At 47.2% G+C, this 24,323-nt stretch overlaps 1 protein-coding gene across 2 annotated transcripts in view; it reads right to left on the bottom strand.

Annotated features, from left to right (window-relative positions):
* Window positions 1-2,377: 2,377 nt before the first annotated feature.
* The window catches only part of megf8 (multiple EGF-like-domains 8), a 40,635-nt gene continuing 18,689 nt past the window's right edge, over window positions 2,378-24,323 (bottom strand). For both annotated transcript variants that reach the window (XM_080750268.1, XM_080750269.1), the window contains exons 23-44: window positions 18,599-18,783; window positions 18,144-18,357; window positions 17,629-17,869; window positions 16,785-16,917; window positions 16,416-16,666; window positions 16,190-16,300; window positions 15,643-15,761; window positions 14,888-15,125; window positions 14,321-14,492; window positions 13,880-14,043; window positions 13,156-13,291; window positions 12,770-13,001; window positions 11,767-11,893; window positions 11,285-11,495; window positions 9,953-10,167; window positions 9,474-9,669; window positions 9,213-9,381; window positions 8,833-9,025; window positions 8,300-8,470; window positions 7,996-8,126; window positions 7,165-7,297; window positions 2,378-6,978 (exon numbers count right to left, since the gene is read on the bottom strand). In XM_080750268.1, coding sequence (XP_080606394.1) covers window positions 5,476-6,978; window positions 7,165-7,297; window positions 7,996-8,126; window positions 8,300-8,470; window positions 8,833-9,025; window positions 9,213-9,381; window positions 9,474-9,669; window positions 9,953-10,167; window positions 11,285-11,495; window positions 11,767-11,893; window positions 12,770-13,001; window positions 13,156-13,291; window positions 13,880-14,043; window positions 14,321-14,492; window positions 14,888-15,125; window positions 15,643-15,761; window positions 16,190-16,300; window positions 16,416-16,666; window positions 16,785-16,917; window positions 17,629-17,869; window positions 18,144-18,357; window positions 18,599-18,783 — 5,245 coding nt within the window. In that variant the 3' untranslated portion in view covers window positions 2,378-5,475. The remainder of the gene's footprint in view (window positions 6,979-7,164; window positions 7,298-7,995; window positions 8,127-8,299; window positions 8,471-8,832; window positions 9,026-9,212; window positions 9,382-9,473; window positions 9,670-9,952; window positions 10,168-11,284; window positions 11,496-11,766; window positions 11,894-12,769; window positions 13,002-13,155; window positions 13,292-13,879; window positions 14,044-14,320; window positions 14,493-14,887; window positions 15,126-15,642; window positions 15,762-16,189; window positions 16,301-16,415; window positions 16,667-16,784; window positions 16,918-17,628; window positions 17,870-18,143; window positions 18,358-18,598; window positions 18,784-24,323) is intronic.

Raw genomic sequence — 24,323 nt, 5'->3', positions numbered from 1 at the left:
TAAGTAAGTCAAACAAATCAGGAAGATGCAGGACTGCGTTGTCAGGAATCAGACTTCATACTTTATTGTAGATCTCATCACAGCAGAGAGAGAGAGACTTGCGTCTCCCTTTAGAGCTTCCCCCATCAGCCCCCAAACACCCATGTCCCACACACATTTATACATAGCCAGGAGATGTACAGAAAGGTAACAACAGATGGTGACTCCTTACATGGTCTCTATTCTATAGTTACACACACACACACACAGTCGGCATATTTGAAATAGGATTGTGTGAGTCGGCTGTTTGTAAGGGGTTTGTCAGGGAGGAACAGGGAATGATGTCAACCCTGCAGAGGGTTTAAATAGGCTCTATGCATATACATTTAATAAATTAATACCACAATGATTGTTATATGGATTTTTCCACCACACCGCCCAACACTCCCTGCTGACAGGTGCCGCCCAGCCCCTCATCCGGCTTCCCTCCCCCGAACACGGACCAATTGTGTTCGCACAGACGCCCGACATAGCCGGTTGCACCACAGGGGATTCGAACCCACAACCTTCCTCTAGTACTTAAGTACATTTTGATGCCAATACTTTTGTACTTTTACTCAAGTCAATTTTTAATTCTAGAATTCTACTTGTAACAGAGTATTTCTAGATTGCAGTATCGATACTTTTACTTAAGTAAAATAAGTGAGTACCTTTTCCACCACTGCAGGGCGGATACTCTAACCACAAGGCCACTGAGCTGACATGGCTTGGCTTCATTAATCACTCATCATTTTTCGTCTCTCAGGTTTCCTCATTCCAGTGTTCCATTGGCATTTTGAATGCTTCTGTGAGAAGCTAACATGTAATTATTATAATCAAATCAAGTGTAGCATGTAGGCTAGTGTGTGTCTTTTTTCCATTGTTACATTATCATGACATGGACTTTCTCATCAACAGAGAATACCTGATCACCTTATGGAATGAACAATGGTTTAGCTGGTTGAACTTGTTTTGATCTCCTTGTGTCCTCAAGTAACAATGTTCTTTGGAAAGCAATCTCTATAGTGGACATATTATGATATAGTCTACCGGTAATACTTACCCACTCACCTTTGCAGCTAAGTGTCCCCTTTGCAATAGAAGCAAAAGGGATGTCTGTACTCATGAGAGTCAATTATAGAAAAGAAAAAGAAAAAGAAAAAAAAGAATTGGGTTTTCTTTTGGTGGTTAAGTGGCTCAATAGTTCATGCAGACATACTGTATTGTTTTAAAATGTGCAGCACATTGGAATATACCCTATGACACATTAAGAGTGCATTAGTATACATTTAGGGCCAGGCCAATGTTTTTTGTTTCGTAAAATGCTTATTTTGCATGTCCGTGGCAAAAATGAAATATTAATGAAAATGTCCATCAGAAGCATGGTGATGACCCCTGATTGAAAGGAATGTAGTGTCACAATAGTTTGATGTAAAGGTGCCTTCAATCAGAGGTGAGATGGTGAGGCTGTGGACCAAGGGTTTCCATGGATTATGCTTGTTGGGTGTTATTATAATTTCACTTTCTCTCAACGGACGAATATTTCTGGCCTACTTGGTGCCACCTCTCAACAGATGAAATACCATGTTTTTGCTCTTTTCCACTGTGGTCATACTGTTGAGTTGACTGACACAGCGTAGGTGGTACAGGTATCACACAGCGTAGGTGGTACAGGTATCACACAGCGTAGGTGGTACAGGTATTACAAAAACCACCACAAATCTCCTGCAACATATCAATGAGCATGTCATCCCGCCACTTTGAGTCACCAAAATTATTCAACCACATTTTTAAGATTATATAGTGAATGTGTGTGTGTGTGTGTGTGTGTGTGTGTGTGTGTATGTATGTATATATATATATATATATATATATATACACACACACATATACATACACATATATAAAATAAATAAAAGATTGACACTATTTTTGTAAAAGAAAAGAGAAAAAAAGTGACACATTTACATTGTCCATGTACAGACTTGTTGATGACCCCTGCTTAACAGTTTGTTTTGATTGCAGCAAACTTCCTGCTTGTTAACCAATTGAAAGTAACCCACATGTTGTTGAGCAGAGTCCCTCAGGGCTCTATACTAGTCTTTTATGTTTTCACTCTACATTAAATATCTTTGCTGAAAATAGTTGTAAGCTTGTAGATCTGCAATTGTCTGTGCACGGGTTTTCCCAGAATACGGATGCTGGGGTAAGTGGTTAAGTATACTGATACAGAAGCTACTAGGCATGTTATCAATGGATGGTACAGTACATTGTTGTATACATTTAATACATTAAATTACTTCAGATTATTCATCTGTTCAAAACACAAGAAATCTTTCACAGACTTTATTGTCGCCGACTCATCACCAGGACAGAGAATCTTCAGGCATACACAACCACTTGTCTGTACAGCACTGTTCCCTTCTTTGAAAACAAAAATCACACCCGTGTGAACTGAGCGGTGGTTTACCCACCAACCCCTAGAGCTTCGAATTAAGTTATATTTAATTAAAACAACAAATCTGCAGCACTTCTCGCGTGTAACGTTAAAATGTGGCTGGTCTCGCGAGGCAGAAGTCTCCATTCGCCGCTGCAAAAGTGGGCTTATCTACAAGTCCACAATGCGTCACTGATCCAATAGGTTGTGGGCTTGTAGATTAATTAAAAGGGTGCTTGTTTAGCGACACCGACATACAGCGAAGAATAAACCTCCAGCTACTGAACTTTCCCTACACTGACCGTCCTCCGCCTAGCAGACAGTGCTTTGCCTCTTGAGTTAAACGTGCTCACGTTTCACACAATGTAACTTTAATTGATTCAGAATGATAACGAGTCAAGCTGAAACGGGCGACTCATTTGGTAGGGACGGGAAGGCAGACTGTTTACGAGACTTCTCCACCGAAGACACTGTGTAAAGCATGGATTTCTTCTCTCACGAGTCTGCCTGCACGCAGCCACGTTCACGGTAAAACTCCCTCCGTCCCTCTGTAGACTACCTAATTTGGTTCAAACGAAAACATAATCCATTGGTGTGATTATAATTGCTCGTTTCACATCGTGGTTGTTCCACGCTTCGCATAGACGATGCGATGATACTGCTCTTGCTTTTACCAACGCCAGTCGTCAGGCACGTGCACACAGACATCAAACGGGGCTTGAGCCCCTGCCCTTTTAAGAGAGAATTGTCCACCAAAGGGCCCTTTTAGAAATGTCAGCCCCTGCCTCTCTTAACATTCTCTGCACGTCCCTGACCAACGCGGTCCCTGACCAACGCGTGAGAGAGAGAGAGAGAGAGAGAGAGAGTGTGTTGTCTGCCTCAGTGGTGCGTGTTCCCCACACTCAAGCCCCCACCGTTGCGCTGTGTGTGTGTGTGTGTGAGAGAGAGAGAGCGAGGGAGAGAGAGAGAGAGAGTGTGTTGTCTGCCTGCCCTGCTCAATAGCGCCCCTCCTTTAACGTGTGTGTGTGTGTGTGGTCTGTGGTCAGGAGAGGTATGGCCGGCGACAGACATACACGGCAGGCGACAGACATACACGGCCAGTAACATCTTGAAAGCGAATCACAGGAGCGGCTACCACCGCTCAAAAAAATAAATGGCAAACAGAAAATTATGTACAAAAATAATAGTGTTAAAAACAAAACAAAACAAAAGACAATCATACAGGACAAAACAGTATTAATGCTTAATGGTGGAGAACTGGTATAAATAGTGTGAGAGTTACAGTATCGATTTGAGCTTTCATGTTGCTTGACAACAAAGCTGTAGCTGTGGCTGAGAATTCGGGTTCAAGAGAACATTTGTCATGATAAGGAATCCAGTAGCACCTTTCTGTGTGACATTGTATGCCATCCATCCACTGAGGGGAGCCCTCTCCTAGTGTTTCACATGAATTAATGGAGTCCATTACCTCCATGCAGTGCAATAAGAAAGGGGAAAACACTATCCACATAACACGCAACAGATTTAAAGTAACAGTCGCCTTGAAAATTATATTAAAAAAGAAAAAAGAAATACTGATAAGTCTTGTGAAATGTAAATTTTCTTTCATACATCTCTCACCAGGAGAATGTGACCTCTTCCACATCAGCTGTCCCTTTCCATTATCATTCTACCCACAATATACATTTCTATATTGTTTATTTGTCCCGTTTACTTTTGCTATGTCATGACCGATTAAAAATATATACTTTTCTTTTTTTCAAACTCTAGCTCTGATTGGCTGATACAATCATCCAAGCAGGGGAGTTGCCTAAATGACAGCAATTAAAACAGACCAGCAACATTAGCTCGCCATACGTTTCATACCATGAAAAGGTAATTAAAATATTCCATAATTACATATTAGTCCTTCATTCCAATGATGGGTTCCATGGGAAAGCAGTAAGCCAGTCATCTTGTCAACTCATAATAGTAGCAGGAACTGAAGACTGGTAAAGCTTAATTTATACTTTGTCCAACTGCGGTGTTGTATGCCGAGCTACAAGCACACAACGTGTCACATCATGTGTCACATCACAACACGTTGTGAGTTTGGAGATCTGCTATTTTTGGTGTGTTTCACCACTGTACAAGTATAAATTATGCATACCAAAGAACTTATCCTTCAATGGTTACAAAAAAGGCCTAAATGAGTGTTAAGTCCCTCTAAGCTGCACTGCACAATAAAAACACAAAGTGTTAAGTGTAAGCAAGTTGACTCACAGACAAGGCAAGAAGAAAGTGAAGGCAGATGGGCAGAAGAAACAAATGCAACATCAAACATGTAACACGGCATGTGGAGGAATATGCAAAAATATACTCGGCCAGCATAACATTAGACACGTAGCCTAGAAGCCTGCCATATATTAAGTTACAATTAGAATCACTCATGTCTACGATATAAAAACCACCTGACAAACAAGTTTGACATTTCTTTCCTTCTACACAATCAACTGTTGCACATGAGGCAGAACCGTTCTTGTTCTCAATGGCAATTTTGATTGTCACTTCTGGGGGGTATAAAGCACATGTTGGTTCCAAAGTAAGCAGGTGTTTTCCTCACCACCTCCATTGGTCATTGCAAAAGAAAAAAACTAAATATCGACAGTCCAGCACAAGTCTTTCTGTGTGGCCGGCTGTCGAGTGCGCTTATACCTCTTAGTGAACACAGACAGGTCGCAATGTTGATACGTATAGCAGTTGTAGTGCATTCTAGTGATTAGCTGGCTTGGTCATGTGAAGCGTTGAAACAATAGCAATACATAATACAATAAAAGACACTCAGCAATTAATTATACAGTGTATGTACAGGTATGTTCAGGATGCTGACCGTAACTGGCTCTTAAATTACTTTATTCTTTTGGCCTTTTTTTTTCTGTGACGTGCACCAGTGCTTCTTTCAAACTTGTTCTGTCATTCCTTTACCACTTGTGTAGTGTTGATACTTTCTGTTATTCTCTTCATGTCCCTCCTTTGTCCCCCTACATGGCCATAGTGGTGAGGTGTTGGTGGCCCATCAGGCCCTTACGCCCAGCCCCTGCCCCCGGATGCCCTCCTCCGCTCCCGTGACCGCAGTATTCCTGCAGATTCTGTCGTAAGGTGACCAGCGCAGAGCCCAGACAGGCCCGGTTTGGTGCCAGAATGCCTCCAGGTAGCTGGATTAGGACGGTAGCTACCCCGGCCATGCCGTCGTCTGTGGGCTCGAGAGTGATGGGCCCCACCTTGAAGGTGGAGTAGGAGAAGCCCATGAGCTGAGAGAGGAAAGGGTCGGAGCGGCAGAAGTGCTGGTAGCCGCTGTGTGTGGACGGATGGTGGTGGTGTGAGGCTGGGGCTCCGGTGGCAGTGCTGGCGTAGTGGTGGGTGTTCAGGTAGTGCAGAGGAAGGTGCTGCCCGCTGTTGCCTCCGCTGCCCAGCGTGAGGTGGTGGAGGTGGTGGCCGGCGTTGGGGCCGGAGCCCGGGTCGTGTTTGTAGGAGACCTGGCCCGCCCTGCCCCTCTGGCCCACCACCATGCCCCCCAGCTTGCCGGTGCGGGCGTGGGCGAGTGACACGGTGCTGCCCCCCACCCCTCCACCTGTCGAGGGCAGGTAGATGAGCTGCAGCTCCTCGGGCTCCAGGTAGACGGTGAGCTTGGCGAAGGGCCGGGAAGCCATCTTGGTCATCTCCTGGATGTGCCGCCGCTGCTCCCGGCGGAAGTCCAGGAACTGCTTGACCTTCCAGAGGAGGACGCAGACCGAGAGGAAGAGAAAGAAACAGGAGAAAAAGACAGAGAAGAAGACAAAGAGGTCGATGTGGGCTTGGTCCTGGCGCAGGAACAGCAGACCCTGGGACTCCCCCTGTGCCTCGACGGTGCCCACCCCTCTCAAGGCGATGTAGAAGCGACTGGACTTCAGCGAGTGGACCTCATGGGGAAAGGTGATGACCACGCGGTCCCTGACGCCACGGACAATCAGCACTGTTTGGGGTTTCCACACCGTGATGTAGGAGATGAGACCCTCAGCTCGCTCCTCCCGCACCTTCCTCTCCACGCCTGGAGGCTTGGCCAGCAGCATGGAGTTGCTGGTGAGCATGGGACTCCCGAGGTTGGAGGTCGAGGCATTGGCGAACACCTTCATGGGCGACGGGGGCGTTTCCTTGTCCGCCCCGCTCGCCGCTCCCCGAGCCGCGGACTCGTCTTCGATCTTGATGGTGTGAACGCCCGACTGGCGGCCGACTTCCACGATGAAGGTGTCGTGTGAGTTGGACACATACACCTCCACTTCCCCGAAGGTCACGTCGATGGTGACACGGATGTCCACGTTGGTGAACTTGGGCTGGGCGGAGAAGAAGACGGTGCGTCCCTTGGGCAGATTGCGGATGGTCGGGTCGTGGAAGCAGTTGGTTTGGGATGTCGGGTCGAAGCAGCATTCGTTGTCTACGTTGAACTGGCGGTAGCACTGGCGCCCGTTAACCGGTGTGCCGTTGAAGGAGTCTTTGCACTTGGCACACTAGATTTGGGAATTTGAGAACAAGATGGAGCAAAGTATTTACGTATATGATTGTAGTTAGTAAAAAATGGTCCATAACTTATATAACATATTTAGCTTTACTTAATTTAATTGTTTTACATTTTTGAGGACAGAAAAAGTGCATGTACTGATGTTTGTTTTAAGTGGATGACAGGAATTGCCTACCTGTTGTCTGTAGCAGTCCTTCCTGTCACTCTGAGGGCTACTGAGGCAGGAGGACGTCTCTGTGTTGTTCTGGCAGGGACAGCCAGTACCGTCATGCTCGTTACATGTGTCTGCATGGCCATTACACTGACACCTGGAGGCAGGGGGGCCAAAGAAGCATTCGCTTTGATATTTGATTGACTTTTATACTGACACAAATGCATAAACTCTATTGTTGTGACCCAATATTGTTGTGAAATAAAAAGTTCAGCTTAAAAACACTTTTTAACTCATTCAATGCCAATGACGTCTCAATGACGTCTTTTTTCAAAAGCCCTGGGTGCCAATGACGTCTGACGTCTTTTGTGTTTTTTGTATAAACATTTCTTTCTTTTTTTTTTTTTAAGAAGTCAAAATGACCTGAGATCAGAGAGATGCTTTTCTCTGTTTGTGTGTTGGCTCCCTCGTTTAGCTGATTGAGAAAATGTGTGTTCATTCTAGTGGATGGACACTTTTTTTGATTCAAACAGCTCTATCTCTGGAACCATTTGTCTGATTGACAAAATTCGTTTTGCCACTGAATCACAACAACTGTGTCTGTGTATGTGGGAACACATTTTTATATAAAAAAAAAAAATCTACCTTGGGAGCCATTTTGGCTTCTGTCACGGATAGAGTTAACAGGGATACACAGGCAATATAATTATTACAACAATTGCTTTCCTTTTAATGAAGCTAGTGTTGAGTGTGGGGGAGTAGCAGTCTTGGTGGCAGCCATTCACCTCTTTTAGTTTTTCCATAACAAAGCTATCTCTAATGTCTCATTCTTCCCAAGCAGAAAGCAACACTCACTTGTCACATTTCCCCTGCAGCAGGAAGTAGCCGCTGAGGCAGCTCTCACACTTGTCTCCTACACTGTTGTTCTGGCAACTCACACATACAGCGTTTTCTTCCGTGGGCCCCTCCGACACCCAGTTTTGGATCTTAGAAAAATATAGAGAAATGTACAACCATAAGCTGTCAACATTCAATCAATCTGGGAACCCATCAGCAAAAAAATGGAAGTCTGTGTTTACAGGAGGTTCTTGTGTGTGTCAAACTTTGATCCAAGAGACAGAGGGTAGACTTGGTGACCACCAAGATGCAAGACACTCACACTTATGGGGTCCAGGGGGTAGAGGTGTAGGTTATCCAGGGCTTTCTTATGCTCATCCCGGGACAGACATATGCCACTGTTCCCTCTGCAAAACTCCCGACAGGGACGACATGTGCCCCCGCCCTTGGCAGAGCCCACAAACAGAGGCTTACATTTCTCACAGTGTTTACCCTGGAACAGAGAGGTAAGGACGGCATGAGTCAGACTAGGGGTCTGTTAATATATGGTCTAGGTGTTTATGTGTGTGTGCATATTAATCTAAGTTAGTTCATGTATTCTCAGATTCAAAGTAATAACAACATTTAAAGAAAAGGCAAGGACAAGAAACGACATGAAGATATTTAATTTCAAAACAAACTAAAAAGGAACGCATGAAAGACTAACAAAAACAGGGTTGACAACCAAGTGCAAAAGCATCATGATATGCTTGAAAATAATACCAAATGACTGATAGAGAAAATAGAGCCGATACATAATTCCACAACAAACACACTGTGCTGTGTGTAATCAATAGATCCCTCTTGTCTACTCACAATAGTGTTGTTGTGACACTCCAGGCAGACGTCTGGCTTGTTGACCCCGGCACAGTTGCTGTGTTTGTTGCAGCTGCACTGAGAGGAACAGTTCTCCCCGACGAAGCCAAAGTGACACTGACACACGCCCGGAGAGACGCACGTGCCGTTCACACAGCCCTGAGCACACACGGGCTCACACTGTCCCGACGTACTGTGGACGGAGGGAAGTGGGGTGGAAAAGATATGTTAGATTCTATTAATTATAGTCTCTTTTTTTATCTGAATTATTCTCTTTATAGAAAGAATGTTCACTGATTAATGACAAGAGAGCTGGGGATTCCATTGTACTTGGTGAATAAAGTGATTGTGTGACTACAAGGCGCTGAGGCGTGAACTACCTGCTGAGTATGTAGCCCTGTTTGCAGGTACAGTGGTAGCCCTGGGGCAGGTCATGACAGTCCTGGGTGCTGTTGCAGTGGTGGTGGCCGTTGGCACACTCGTCTTCCTCTGGACAGTGGAGGAAAGACCAGCTGCTGTTCCTCAGAGGACACACTCCATCACTCACGCCTGGAAATGAGAACAACTTCAAATACAGTGTTCCTGTTCTATTCATCAACCCATAAGTAAAATTTCAGGACTTGTGGCATATTTCTACCCACCGTCGAGTCCTCCCTGCAGGCAGCGCCCGGCCCCGTTGCCTCCGCGGGCGGCGCACCAGCCGCACTGGGGCCTGCCGATGCACTGGGAGCACTGGGTGAGCTGGGAGCACTGTGGTGAGCAGGAGTCGCCGCCAGAGAGCAAGCGCCCACACTGGCCTGCCTCACAACGCAGCGGCACGAAGGACGGACTCATACACTAGAACACACAGGAGAGATACAAGGTCATTCTTCAAACATATCATTTACGTAATTCAACCGAATCTTCCATTATCAATTTGACATATAGTTATTTTGCTGTTGCACTCAAGCCCTACAACGGCACAGACTGAATACCTCAAATGCTCTTGATACAACACATTTCACTGTGAAAATACACAGAGACAAATACCCCAAAAGGAGAGGGGGCCAAATTATTTGTATTATTAAATAGAAAAGGAAATGATCTGTAAATGTGTACTGTACAAAATAGCCAGTCATACCTGCTGCAAAGCCATGCTCCACACACAGTGCTGCCAGCCCCCATCAGAGCCTCGGGAGCCCAGGCAGAGGCTGCAGTTGTGGAGGCTGTGGCAGGGCGGAGGGCAAGGCAGAGGTGGGGATGATTCCACCTGCATCGGGGAGACGTTGAGCAAGGCGTAGCTGAAACACGTCCAGTCGTAGGTGGGGTTCACACTCAGGATGCGCCTGGTCTCACCTGGATGTAAGCAAATACAGTCAAGGAGAGTTGAGAGTCAGCTGAGAGTCATTGTAAGCTGCTCTGGCCATAAATAGAGATGTACTACATACAAAATCATAACTACAACTAGCGTATTGGTTAATATTGAAAACTGATCCGATACCAGTGTGTAATTCAAAAAAAAAATCTACAACAGTGGTTCTCAAAATGGGGTCCAGGTGCTGAAGGGGTTCCAAATGGACCCTTGCAGGCCTGTGACTCTATGGGGGCCCTTGAAATTAAAAAGTTTGAGAACCACTGTTCTAGTAATAAATACATAGATTATTATAGTACAGTAAAAGAATAAAACAGTTGTGCAAGATGAACTGAAGCATTCAAAATATTACTGTAAATGAAATTTCATGTGATAAAACGAATGGCACAGACTGGCATACTTGCAGATAACAGCATTTTATCTGCAGTTTTTCCGATACTGTTATCGGTATTAGAACAACTTTTGGCATAAGAAAGAGTTGATGCACTCAAAGAATGTTCTGTTACGGGTACATTTGATCTTAGTTGTAACTTATTTTATTTACATTCATTCCAGATTAGTTTTAATTAACACAATTAGTGCCTCTTAATCTGAAGGTTGCTTGGTGCCTCGGTGCCACGCAGTTTCCTCCATAGGCCGCCGCTATTATTTTGAAGGGCTGGAAGGGGGTTGTTTTTGTTTTTTTGGATTATCACTTGACGGCAACGATTACGTCATCTAGTCACATGACAGTGTGGGACAAGAAGAGGAAGATGGCTGCGCCCTGCCTTGTGCCTTGTTTACATTTAGATCTGCTGCAAAATGTCTCAAAATGGCTATTTTGTTTAAATGAAGTTTCTTTATGGGCCTCTCCATTGACTTAACATTGAGGAGCTTCACTTCGCGTGCACGCCCAACGTGCGTTGTAAACAAATCGCCGACATTACCGATGCGGGCGGGACCGGAGCGACATTAAGTAAGTAATAATATCTTTACTGTATATACAGTAAGATTCACAGTCCTCACCGTCAACGGCGCCATGGTATTAACCCTTTCAATGACGGTGAGGACTGTCAACGGCAGCAGAACAGTTAATAAGTGTCTCTTCAACACTTGATGTACCTGTGCGTTTGAACTGGCGAGTCCACATGCATTTTCCTGAGGCGGTGCATTTGGGGCAGTCTGAGGCTTCACAGCTGGTCTCAGTACAGTTGCTGGACAGGAAGATCTCTCTCTGGTTGATGCGACAGTCGTGTTCTGACGTACAGCTGACTGAGCTGCTGATACAGGCCCCCTCTGGACAATTGGTGCACCACTTGCACTGCAAGGCAGGCTGGGAGATCCAAGACAAACAGCAACATCTATTCAGTTTTCAGTTTATAGCTGCCTGTCCTTAAGTAGTCTGTGGCTCCCAATGGATCCAATAGAGTCTATTGGCTAATTCCTGACTACCACCAACGGTGCAAAAATATGACAAGCCAATTTCCAAGTAAGAATTAACATTTCATACAACAAACAAATCTAAAGCATTGGCTTTCCCCTGTAACCTTTTAGAAGATATGTTATGAAAAAAGGATATACAGCGTTGTGACTGACTGTGCTACCTGAGCTGGACTGGAAAAGGTCCTGGGGTGTCTGGCCAGACATTCACTGCAGGTTTTCAGTCTGCGACACTGGTCTGGTTGTCGAGGTGTGGGGGAGCATGGAGAGAGACCAGTGGAACAACCCATTCTGTCAGAGAAGATGAGTAAGATTTTAGAAAGGCCAACAGTATGATGTTAATAACTAGATTGACTATATACTGTACATGGACTCAGACAAATTAATTGCAAATAACAAAACTGAACAGACCTCCCAATACAAAAATACATTTTTGTGGACACCGCATTGTGTTTGGTTGAAATGAATACCCTTCCAGTCTGAAGAGTGGATGATAGTTTCCTGCTCTACATTTTTACAGTGCAGAATTGCAGACTGTGTAGCTGTAGCATTTAGAGATGTGGAAGAGATAGTTTGGCTTCATATTCAAAATGTAAAAAGGGAAAAATTACATTTTTCAGTACACTTTCATAGTGTATTGAAAATCTAATTCAAGCCAATTCGTCCAGCTGAAAAGAGACAACAATCAAACAAAAGCATGGCAACTAGTTTGGAGGGCAGATGGGCTGCTCTGTTTCCTAGAAGAAAATGAAAGGCTCTGTTTAGACTATTCTCCACAGCTCTGTGCACACTGAGGACAGAACGCCTTATTGAGCTTCATCAGTGAGATGTAAATGAATTCTCTCTGTGTCTCCTCCTGTTTATGTTAGGAGCATTATGCTAGGCTTACACTGGCAGGGACTTGATCATTGTATGTGGTTGTTATTTTGCCCACTGTCTCTCCTCGTCTCAGAACTCACTGGAAATAAAAGACTCCAGACACTTTTAGTGTATTGCTGCTGGTGTGTATGCATACACAGCAGCTCCACAAAAGAGCAATCTAAAAAGTCCTGCATGCGCATATAAGTAAAATTGGCCAATGTTCACAGCCCCACTGTGAGTGGAATGAGACCTCTAACTCAGGACCATGCTACGCAGTTATTCAGATTGTTTGCATGTATGTTGTACCTTTCAGCAGTGTCTGATGAGGCACACACACCCCTACACCAGATACAGCTGCCTGTGGTGGAGTTACAGGTCTCTGGCGTGGGCAGCAGGGCACAGGGATCAGAGGGCACGGTCAGCGTGAGCAGGCGTCCCAGCGTGACCCCGTTGAAACCTCCCGACAGGAAGAGACGTCCGTCCCAGCTGGTCATGGCCAGAGACACTGACCGGTTGACTGGCTCACCCACAGCTGAAGCTGATAGAGGGAGGGAAGATGATAAGAATAGCACTCTTGCCAATGAAGTTTGCGGAGATGTTCTTAAAAGTCATATCTGACCTGTACCAAATGAGTTACTATTTTAGTTTTACTCACTTTGTTTATAATTTACATTATAGTCAAGTGAATTTACCTGGCTGTATCCAAGTGTTACAGTTGATCTGGTAGAGAGACACCGAGTTACTATAGTCCTCTGCTTCTGTCCTCCCTCCAACAATGACCATGGTATCTTTGATCAGGGCCGCCGCATGGAAGAAACGAGACAGGGGCTGTGTAGGGAAGCACATATTACATTTAACCCATTAAGACTTGAGGACCCGATTCTACAAAATGTCTTCTTAAGCCTATAGTTTTCTGAGAACCTGCTCAAACCTTTTCATGTCAAGGACCCCGAAAATGATATTTATTTGACCTCAGACCCCCATCTCAAAATATTTTGTTTAAGTAAGATTTGAGTAAAAAATGTTTGCTTTGAAATATTGACATGTAACATTTATATGTAAATATTTGATACTATAGTATTACTTGTTTCTTTATTCAACAGCCACCAGCATGAGGTTGGTCAACCATACTATCCATTGAGCTATACATAGCTGAATCGGTAGTGAGGCCATCTGGGAAATCAGAAGGTCCCTGGTTCACCCTGGCCTCGGTATATGTGTCGAGGAGTCCATAAGCATGGCTCTTAACTACATCCTCCCTGGGCACTTTATTAATAACACCCCCTGCTCCTAACAGTTTGGATGGGTTAAATGCAGAGCCCACATTTCACATGTGTACAAGTATACGGTGATAGAAACCCCCTCTTTCGCTACATTGCCAGGTACTACTGTACCACACTACCTACACTACAGTACCTTGTTTCCCTGTGAGGGGACCAGCAGAGACCAGGTGAGGTTGGGGTAGTACAGGCTGTACAGTTCTCCAGAAGGCTCCACGGTCTCCACATGGAAGCGGTAGCCTCCAAACACATAGACGGCATCGGTCTGCTCGTGGTACACTGCTGAATGGCCATACAGACCTGAAGGAAGATTCAAAGACAGTTCAGTGGTCAGTCAGAGTGAATCCTAATGAGTCTCTGTATGAGACTTTATTATCATGAATATATGCCAGTTAATTACAAGCTAGGTAAAACACTATATTACAGCTTTCAACACAAAAAGAGCTGTGTGCCCGCACAAGAGTGATGTCAAACATATCGCACGTTTGGTTTAATATACCAGTTACAGGATAGGTCAAGTCAGACTCAGAACTATGGGACAATTATTAAAAAACAGGAGACAGCAGACTATCCAGACCAGTAGGAGGTGTCCCAGTGTGAGGGGCGATGGTCCAGTTCCCAGACAGGAGACTGAACTCCAGCAGGTGGTGGTTGAAGCCGTTCTCAGGAGAGTAACCTCCAATCAGCAGCGCTGAGGTGTCTCTGCGCACCGTTAGCGTGTGGCCAGCCAACGGGGGCAGCACTGAGCTCTAAGGGGTGGGAGAGGAGATCGAGGTCAGTCTTAGTTTAATTTCAAAATGCTCAACATTAAGTCTTGTCCTGTTGTCCAGGACAAGTAATAAATCCTTCTGGACAAGTTCATTAAAAATGTACTTGTCTGTTGGACAGCTTTGCGCTGTATGCAGACTGCCCATACTATGGAGTGGAGGGTGGAGGGAGCAAGGGGGTCGTTACTATTTTTTCTTTTGTTATTCTATTTCAATGTCTGACTCCTATGCATGCATTTAAGGAAGAAATGGATGTGAAATGTCACATTTTTATCCAGACAAGTGACTATTGTGCCCGGACAAGTGAATGGGAAATGTACTTGTCCAAAGGACAACTGCCTCAAAAAGTTAATGTCAATCCCTGACATAGTACTCACCTTGTACTCTCTCCACACTAAACTACTGAGGTTGAGACTCCAGGTGTCCATGGCAACACCCTTCTCGGTGACCCCGCCCACCACCAACATGAAGTTGTGATTGGCTCCCTTGCCGCCAGGGAGAGGCTCATGATTGGTCAACAGGGCAGAGGCGTGGTGGTAGCGAGGGATGGGGGTGGAGCCTTCATCTGCCGAGCTGGTCAGCATCTGAGTCCAACGGTGCTCCGACACTGAATATCTGAACCAAGCAGCAAACATGTATGTCACTCATTCATTCAGTGATGGACATACAAAGTTTGAATTTACAACCTCAAACTGTGGCTTTAATCCAAGACCGAAGGTAGATTCTACAAATGCCTTCCAAATCCTAACAGTTTTTTGGAAAAATGTATGTTTCTATATCACTGGCGTTCAAACTTTTTCATGTCAAGGATCCTCAAAATTTATATGTATTTGGCCGCCGACCCCTATCAAAAATATGTTGTTCCAGGGACCCTCAGAGGCAATGTTTTTTATATATACCGGTATGTATTCAAAGATTTGCACAACTTTTCAAGATAAAAAAAGGCACGAAGTGAACTTGTATATCTGCTATTTTTGAAAAGCCAAAGTATACAATAATGCTTTTCTATCTCAAATCTCAAATCCTATACATGCTTTCCTTGTTTTAATGGGTTAATATGGCAAATCAATAATACTGGAGACTCCCTTTTTTAAATAAGGGATCTTTGTCAAATAAGATGATGATTGTTCACCTGTAGACATTTCCCAGGATGCCCTCTGAGAGAGAGAGCCCCCCGTACATCCAGAGGTTCCCCTGGGGTCCAGAGAGCAGAGAGTGACCCATCCTCTGGAGGAACCTGTGAGCTTGGTTCTGTGGGGCAAGAAGAGTCAAACAAACAACTGGAATGTTATCCATGTCAGTTTAGAGAGCTTAAAATGCAGTTGTAATAACAACGTGCTTACTTGCTATATATTTTAGATGATATAATACATTGGAAAACAATGTATTTATTAAACTAATATTTAGACCATTTTCATTATGGAAATCAATAATGTGTTGTATTGTATTATAGATGTGCTAACAGGTTTCAATATTGGTGTTATGCCATTAAAGGAAGATTCTAGGGAATAATTTACTACGTGACCTTGTCTTGCACCTACCATACATAAAGGCTAATAGGGAAAGAAAGCACCGGAGATTAAGAAAACTAGACTAGAAAGGTGAATGCAAAAGAGAGAAGCTTTAATTACTGTACATGTGTAGTTTGAGTGCATGTGTAGCCATTTTAGGTCACTCACCACTGTGAACTGTGTGTTCAATAGTGTTTCCCACACCAAGCTACTGGAGTCCACGGGAACAGAGCAATCAGAGCCACCCCATCCATCGGAGCACACACACACTCCCAGAGACTGACACAGGCAAAGATATCAATTAGCAATCAATTAGCTCTTCACAAGGAACTTAGGTATATATATATATATATATATTAGTAGACTAATTGCAAAGCAGCATCACAGTGCTTACTATATTACAAGATCCTCTTCCCTCTCCGAGTCCACATTCCTGTGGGCAGATTGGCCGGTCACAGTGTGGCCCGCCGTGGCCCTGGGGACACTGGCAGAGGCCTCCTTGGCACTGAGCGTCTCCCTGGCACACCGGTGAGCCGTCCTCACCGCCGTCGGCACTCTGGCGACAGCGCCGCACCCAGTAGGAAGCGTTGAAGCCCTGGGGTCTGTCTGAGGACACGTTGGCCTCAAAGTAGACCGAGATCACACCTGAGGGTAAAAGAAATAAAGATTAGTTATGAGTTAAGTAACCATTACATTTTCCAATTAAAACTATAGAATGAACACATCTGTGCAATAAATACAAGCAGCATGTAGCTGTTGTTACCCGAGGTGGCCTCCACTGTGATTGGCTGGGTCCTGGTGGTCCCACAAAACGCCCCAATCAGATTGTGGTCTGAATGCACCACTCCGTTGCCCAGGAAGCGAGGAAGGCCATCAAAAACATAGATGTAGGAGCTCTGAGAGACAAACACAGGGTTCCCACACATCTTTACCAATTCATTTCCAAAACCTTTCCAGAATATTTAACCCGATTTCCAGGACTATATAACAATAATTCAGCTCAATAACACTCAGTATGCCAGTGGTTCTCAACCTTTTCAGGCTGTGATCCCCAAAATAATCATATTTGAACTGGTGACCCCCCACGCTGACGAGCACTAAGAGTAGAGTAATTTTGTATAACACGGTTTTATTGTGAAAATAGCCGATCTACATGCTCACAACGCCTCGCAACACGAGGCGTTGTGAGCATTGTAGATCTGCAATTTTCACAATTTCTGCCTCTAATATTTGACAATTTGACCAATGTTTAATTTGTCATTTCAGAGGTATTAACAAAATCAATAACCAAAGACAATGCATAGCTATTTTTTCCAGGACCTTCCAGGACCCTTGATCAATTCCAAAACTGGAAAAATATTTTTCTAATTTCAAAATATTTCCAGGAATGTCATGACCGTGGGAACCCTGCAAACAGGAGATTTAAGGCTTTAGTTGCTGCTTCCGCAACAACTAAAGGGGTACACCCGGTGTGTGTGTCTCTTTAGTTGATATGGCTCAATGACTCGTCCACAATGTGCTTTGATGTCAAGCAATCATTTTATAGAAGCTGGTATCAATATTAATTGGGAGTGAAATTCTTTGCACCACGTCCAGTCAGTACTCACAGCACACTGTGTGTGGGAGTCGGGGTGCAGCGTCAGGGCCACAGGGGGACACAGCTGACCAGGGAGACATGGAGCCAGGTTCTCGGTCACAGACAGAACCCACAGGCAGTGGGACAGGCCTCCCTTTCCCCCGATGCCTCCTCGCCACCCCAGGGAAGAGGACAGAGGCAGGGGGGAGCTGGAGGTGGTGGAGAGCAGTATGGACCGTCCTTGACACTGGCGGAAGCATGTGCCGTTGTTGCTGAAGGAGAGAGAGAGAGAAGGACAGAGAGGAGATAAGATACTGCGTGTCAGCTTTGATGGAGAGAGCTAAGCCTTAGACTTGTGTTGTTAGGTTTTTACTTGCACAGGGCGATTATGAGACAGACAGTGATGTGGAAAACACAGAGTTTAAGAGATTGTTTTTCATTTTAATATCTTGCTTCAAAACGAATACAAAATGTAATAAAAAGAATATATTCACACTGGCAATCAAAAACAGAACCGATGTAGGAATCTGTAAGGTGTTTTCTCACCTGGGGTCTCCGTAGTATCCAGGCAGGCAGGACTCGCAGTGTGTTCCCTGGGTGTTGTGTGTGCAGTAGCACTGGCCCGTCTGGTTGTGGCAGTAGCCCTGCAGTGGGTCACCGTGGCCGTTACACTCACAGGGCACACAGCCGCCACCGCCAGCCAGAGCCGAACCAAAACTCCCGGGACGACAGTGCTCACAGTTGGGGCCCGTGGTCCAGTCTGAACGTGGGTGGCAGAGAAGACAGGATATGAGAGACAGAAAGAGAAACACAGAAAAAGAGCGAAGGAAAGAAAAGACAAAAACGAACTAAATATAAACTGACTAAAAAGCAAGCCAAAGGAAGATAGGCTGAACAAGAGACCAATCAAATCAAAGACATTTATATAGTATTGTCTATGTACACAAACAGGACAGACACCACTAAAGGTTAGCTAGGCCCAGCCATCTGTCATGTCTCACCCTGGCACTGGTCGCAGATCCCTGGGGCAGTGATGCAAGTGGAGTGGAAGTTGCAGCCACAGTCGACGTCACATTCTACCCCGCTTAGCACCAGGGTAGCAGGGTCGGATGTCCAGCCAAGGGAGCATTCACACTCGAACCGTGGGCTGCCGCTGCACTGGCCCTTGCGACACTCATTGTAACAACTGGGGGGAGAGAATAAAATGTCAGAATTTATATGCACTTAATTTTACCAAGTCCTTGGCAGCAGGGTTCAGAAAGTATTAATGTTGATAAACATGAGAAATGTATAAATCAATTGAATGCAATAGAACGTATAGGTTCCGAACGGAACCATGTTTATTTAATACCGGAGGACAAGGTCCCCCATTGGGATATCAGCGCCATCTGGCGCTGCAACAGAGTAAAACTCATAAGCTCCCGTACGAGAAATATCATTTGTCGGTAGGGCTGTCAATCACAAACGAGGGCACCGCCCCCGAGTGTATATAAGCCCTGCGGGCTATCATAACTTCCTCTAAAGCCGCACCTCTGCGCCCGCAACTAGCGAACCGAGGGGCTTTATTCTGGGGGACCTTGTCCTCCGGTATTAAATAAACATGGTTCCGTTCGGAACCTATACGTTTATTGTCATACCTCCAGACAAGGTCCCCCATTGGGACTCATATACTCCCCGAGAAGTCATGAACCGACAAGACTGTCGTGCACACCGACCACACCCGGAAAGGAGGTCCTGTCAACCGACGTGACCCCTTTCAGGACTGATCCAACCCAGACCCACAGGGCCTGGGCGTGTTCAGACAGAAAAAGACCCTGACAGACCGAGGCCTGCCTTATGCACTAAGGGCAGACACAGGTTCACCTTATAAAATTGCAATCATATAAGGGAAAAACTCAGGGTCCCCCCACGTATTCTAGAGACAGCAACATGCTATCTCAGGAAGGGGAGAGAGCCGCCCCACTACATAGTAGGAAGGGCAGCAGCACCCAGAACCGTATGCGCCATCGCAGAAGGCGCAACGTCCAGGTGATAGTAGGTCGCAAAGGTGGACGGCGAAGACCAATTCGCCGCTGCACAAATCTCCTCAATGGAGACACCTTTGGACAAAGCCCAAGAGGTAGACACACCCCTAGTACTGTGGGCCTTAAGTGCTTCCGGCACTTCAGACCCAGACCGGGTGTAAGCCAACCTAATAGCATCCACAAGCCATCTCGACAGAGTGGGTTTGGACACCGCTTTCCGTTGACGGGCATTCATGACCACGAAAAGCTGAGAAGTAGACCTGCTGTCCACCGTCCTATCACAGTAGGCCTTCAGGGCCCTAACTGGACAAAGACAATGAAGACGCCTATCCTCCTCTGATGCAAACGGAGGAGGATGGAAAGCCGTCAAAACAACAGGTTCCTTCGGGACCACTCGGTTCTTAGGAATAAAACTCAAATGAGGTTTAAGAAGAACCTTGGAGTCATTATTGAGAAACCTCATACAATCAGGGCTCACAGAGAGCGCATGAAGGTCGCTCACCCGCTTAGCCGTAGACAAGGCAAGCAAAAGAGCTGTTTTGAAACTTAAATGTTTCAAAGAGGTCCTCCCAATCGGTTCAAAAGGTGCCTTGCAAAGGCCCACAAGAACCACTTGTAGATCCCAAACAGGAAACAAGGCTCTGGTCACAGGTCTCAAATGGTCCACACCATGCATGAACTGGACCACCTCAGGGATTTTAGAAAGGCCTTTGCCTGCCACCCCCAGGTGGCAGGCATCAATAGCCGCTAAATAACCCCTCAGTGTAGAGAACGCCAGACCAAGGTCCAGGCGGTCCTGCAGGAAATCTAACACCTTCTGGGCCGAAGCTATATGAGCCACCACAGGTGGCTCCTGTAGCTCACACCAGTCCAAAAAGGCATTCCATCTTCCATCATACACAGCCCTAGTAGAGGGGGCTCTAGCACTCTGAATAGTGGCTACAACCATCGGTGAGAAGCCTGCTGCAAGCAGGTTCTCCCTCTCACGGGCCAAACCCACAGGTCTAGGCCCCGTGGGTCTGGATGGAAGATCTCGTCCCCTGCCTGGCGCAGCAGATCCCTGAGCAAGGGAAGCCGCCAAGGGGGTTGAGAGAGCAGTGGGGTGATCAGAGACCTCCACACTCCCCTGGATGGTGTCACCAGAAGAACCTCCTGGTTGGAACATCTGATCCTCTCCAGAGTGGGAAGAATCAGTTCCAGGGGTGGAAACGCGTAGAGAAGACCTTGTGGCCATTCGTAAGCAAACGCGTCCATCCCCAGAGGAGAAGGTCCCCTCACTGAAAAGTAAAGGGGGCACTTCGCGTTCTCCTGGGAGGCAAAGAGATCGACTCGCGGTCGACCGAACCTGGAGAAAATCTGCCTCACCACCGCAGGGTGGAGAGACCAATCCTCGTAACGAGGCTCCCCCCTGGACAACAGATCGGCGCCGCCGTTCTGAAGGCCCGGGACATGGGAGGCTCTGATGGACCTCAACCGAGGCAAGCACCAGAGGGTCATCTCGCGCGCCAGCTGATCCAGCGTCCGCGAGGAGAGGCCGCCCTGTTTGTTGAGATAATACAGGGCCGCCGTGTTGTCCGTCCTGACCAGGACATGGCAACCCCGGAGAAATGGTTCGAAATGCTTGAGCGCCAAGTAGATCGCCATTAATTCCAGATAGTTGATGTGGTACTCCAACATGGCCTGGGTCCAAAGACCCCTGGCTGAGCGCCCCTCGTGGGTGGCGCCCCACCCCGAGCGGCTGGCGTCTGTGGTGATCACCTTGCGTGACACCACTTCGCCCATGGAGACCCCACTTGTCAACAACGCCTGGTCCCTCCATGGGACCAGAGCGTCCATGCAGACCTGGCTGACTGACACCTTCCTGTACCCTTGCAGGGAAGGAATCCTGAGCGCCAGTGACCACCGCTGGAAAGGTCTCATATGAAACCTGCCCAGACGCAGAAGTTGCACTGCTGAAGCCATCAGCCCAGTCAACTTCATGCACTCCTTGTACCTGACCACCTGGTTCAGTCGGAAGGAGCCCAGACAAGCCAGAAACCTGTCCACCCTCTCCGGGGAGAGGCGAGCGGACATGGTGGCCGAGTCCAGAGATATTCCTATAAAGGAAATCTGCTGGGAGGGTAACAACATACTTTTGCCAAAGTTGACGTTGAAACCCAAGGCCTTCAGGTGTGACAACACCAGATTGGTATGGCGCGCCGCTTCTGAGCAGGAGGCGGCGGAAATCATCCAATCGTCTATGTAGTTCGCCAGCCTGACTCCCTGATGCCTCAGTGGAGCAATGGCTGCCTCGGTCACTTTCACGAAAACCCGAGGGCTCAGAGAAAGACCGAAAGGGAGGACCGTGTACTCGTACAGGCGCCCCTCGAAGGCGAACCGCAGGAACTTCCTGTGTGGGGGATAAATGAGGATGTGCTGATAAGCGTCCTTCAGGTCCACTGAACAGTGGAAATCCCCCTGTCTCACTGATTTCATCAGTGACTCTGACGTCAACATCCTGAATTTGAACTTTTTCAAGTGCTTGTTCAGAGCACGTAAGTCCATAATCGGACGCAGCCCCCCTCCTTTTTTCTGAACCAGAAAATAACGGCTCCAGAAGCCTAAACGGCTCTGGTCACGTGATAACTCCACTATAGCGCCCTTGCGCAATAGTGAGCTTATCTCCTCCCTCAAGGCATCGGCCTTCAAGCCGCGGGCTCGAGTATAAATAACCTTGCTGGATAGGGAGGGTTTTTTCGCGAACTGTAGTCTGTAACCCCGCGTCACCGTCCGAAACACCCAGTGATTCGGATTGCAACGTTTCCATTGCTCTGCACACTGTGCTAACGTGTTGCTGAGCAACGGAGAAGCCTTGGGGTTGTACCGCCTGAGCGGAACTACTGGGCCGGGAGGGAAAGGTTCCATATCCGGGCACGTATCCGTATCCGCTAGACGCCGAGCCGGAAGGCGCGGAGTCACCGGCGGAAAGAGCGTTTCCGTTTCCGGTACGCTTGTTTCCGTATCCGGTGGGGAACGAACACGTGACCTCCGGGCCGGAAGGCGCGGAGTCACCGGCGGAAAGAGCGTTTCCGTTTCCGGTACGCTTATTTCCGTATCCGGTGGGGGACGAACACGTGACCTCCAAGAAGCCTCGCTTGTTAATAATACATGCGACACACAACGTGGAGCCCGGGGGACAGGGTTCATCGCATAAGTAACATAATCCCCGGCTCGGGGAATTGTATTTACGTTTATAACCTGTGCTAAGGCCTTTATATGCTTCCTTGCGGGAAGACGAGGCCGACCCTGGGTGATATGTGTTGGCTTCTTCCCTGACGCTAAGACCAAACTCCTGTCCTGAACTAGAGTCGGCATAACAGTGCCGCTCGGTGGAGACAGAGGGGTATTGCACACTAGAGAGACTATACCACTGTGAATAGGAATTAGCTTGTCTGGGAACATTTTGCAAAGAGAAATATTCTGCTTGTAACCTGTCTGCATGACTGGAGGAAGCGATATTATCTGAGTGGAAAGAAATTCCAGCCTGGACTTCTCTACACTGGTTAAATTCATGCAAAATGGGGTCGTCTGTAGTAAAGCAGGTGGGTTTGAAATAAACAGGCATTGTTTCATCAACACACTTTTTATTACAGGCACTGGAGGAGAGCACAGAGGAGGAATAAACATTGAATTCTTTGCATAAGAAAAATTGTTCATATTGTCCAAACGTCTGCGCTTGCAAGGGGGGGTCCCCTGAATTTTCAGGGGGACCCCGCCAGAGTCCAGTGTCACTTTCGCGGCGGCTTCCCACGGGCTTTGTGGGAGCTGGCCGGTATCCCGTGCCTGGGAGGGTGGCGGGATTGAGAGCGGGCTTGAGCCCCCGCTGCAGTGCGAGGGGGTCCCGCGGAGGAAGAAGAGGGGGTCCTAGGGGGATTGTTCTGTTTCCCCTGCTTGGAGGAAGAGCGCCCCCTGTCAGCCTGACCAGGGGCCTTGCTCCGTCCCTGTCTCTTTTCCTTTCTGGGTACCTGGGGGTCCGTCGTGGCTCCCAGGAGCTCCAGAGTGATCTTCTTATCCGCCACCTCCTGGCGGAGAAGCTCCAGTCCACCGCCCATGAGGAAGGTAGGGTGGCCGGGAAGGTCTTGCAGGATCTTCCCGGTCTCCTCTCCAGAACTGCCAGGACACTGTACCTTGTCTAGCCACCTGGCACGTTCCGCCTGGATGCAATAATCCATGCCATGTCCAAGCCACTCGATCGCGTGGACATTCAAGTCCATCAGCATGCGCAGCGACTTGTCCATTTCCACCACCAGCACGTCAGGCACCTCCCGCATCTCGCTGAGGAGGCGCCTGGTGGAGGAAAGCAGCAGCTGGGTGGCGTTCATCGTCCTGGCTGCCAGCGCGGACGATCTGTAAGAGTTCCTCACCCTTGAAGACTGCTTGTCGTCAAAGGGGATGGCAAACCCAGGAGGCTTCTTACCCACGGCCAGATTGAGGGGAGGCCGGCCTCCAGGACCGGTCCGCTCATGGTTGGGCTTGATGCTCCCTATCAGGGACTGGGCCATCAGCTTGTCCATGGGAGGGCACAAGGGGATTCCCGCCTTCTCTGAGTCGCGGTAATCGACCAGGAAGGGGAGCTTGGGGGGGTCCTTGTGTGTAGTCCAGGTTGAATGCAGGGCCTCTGCAAAGCCTGGGACTAGTGGTAGCTTTTCCATCCGACGCGGGG

This window comes from Nannobrachium achirus (assembly GCF_963921795.1).
Source record: "Nannobrachium achirus genome assembly, chromosome: 2".
Classification (NCBI taxonomy): Eukaryota; Metazoa; Chordata; class Actinopteri; order Myctophiformes; family Myctophidae; genus Nannobrachium; species Nannobrachium achirus.
This window is presented reverse-complemented; position numbering and strand designations above follow the sequence as displayed.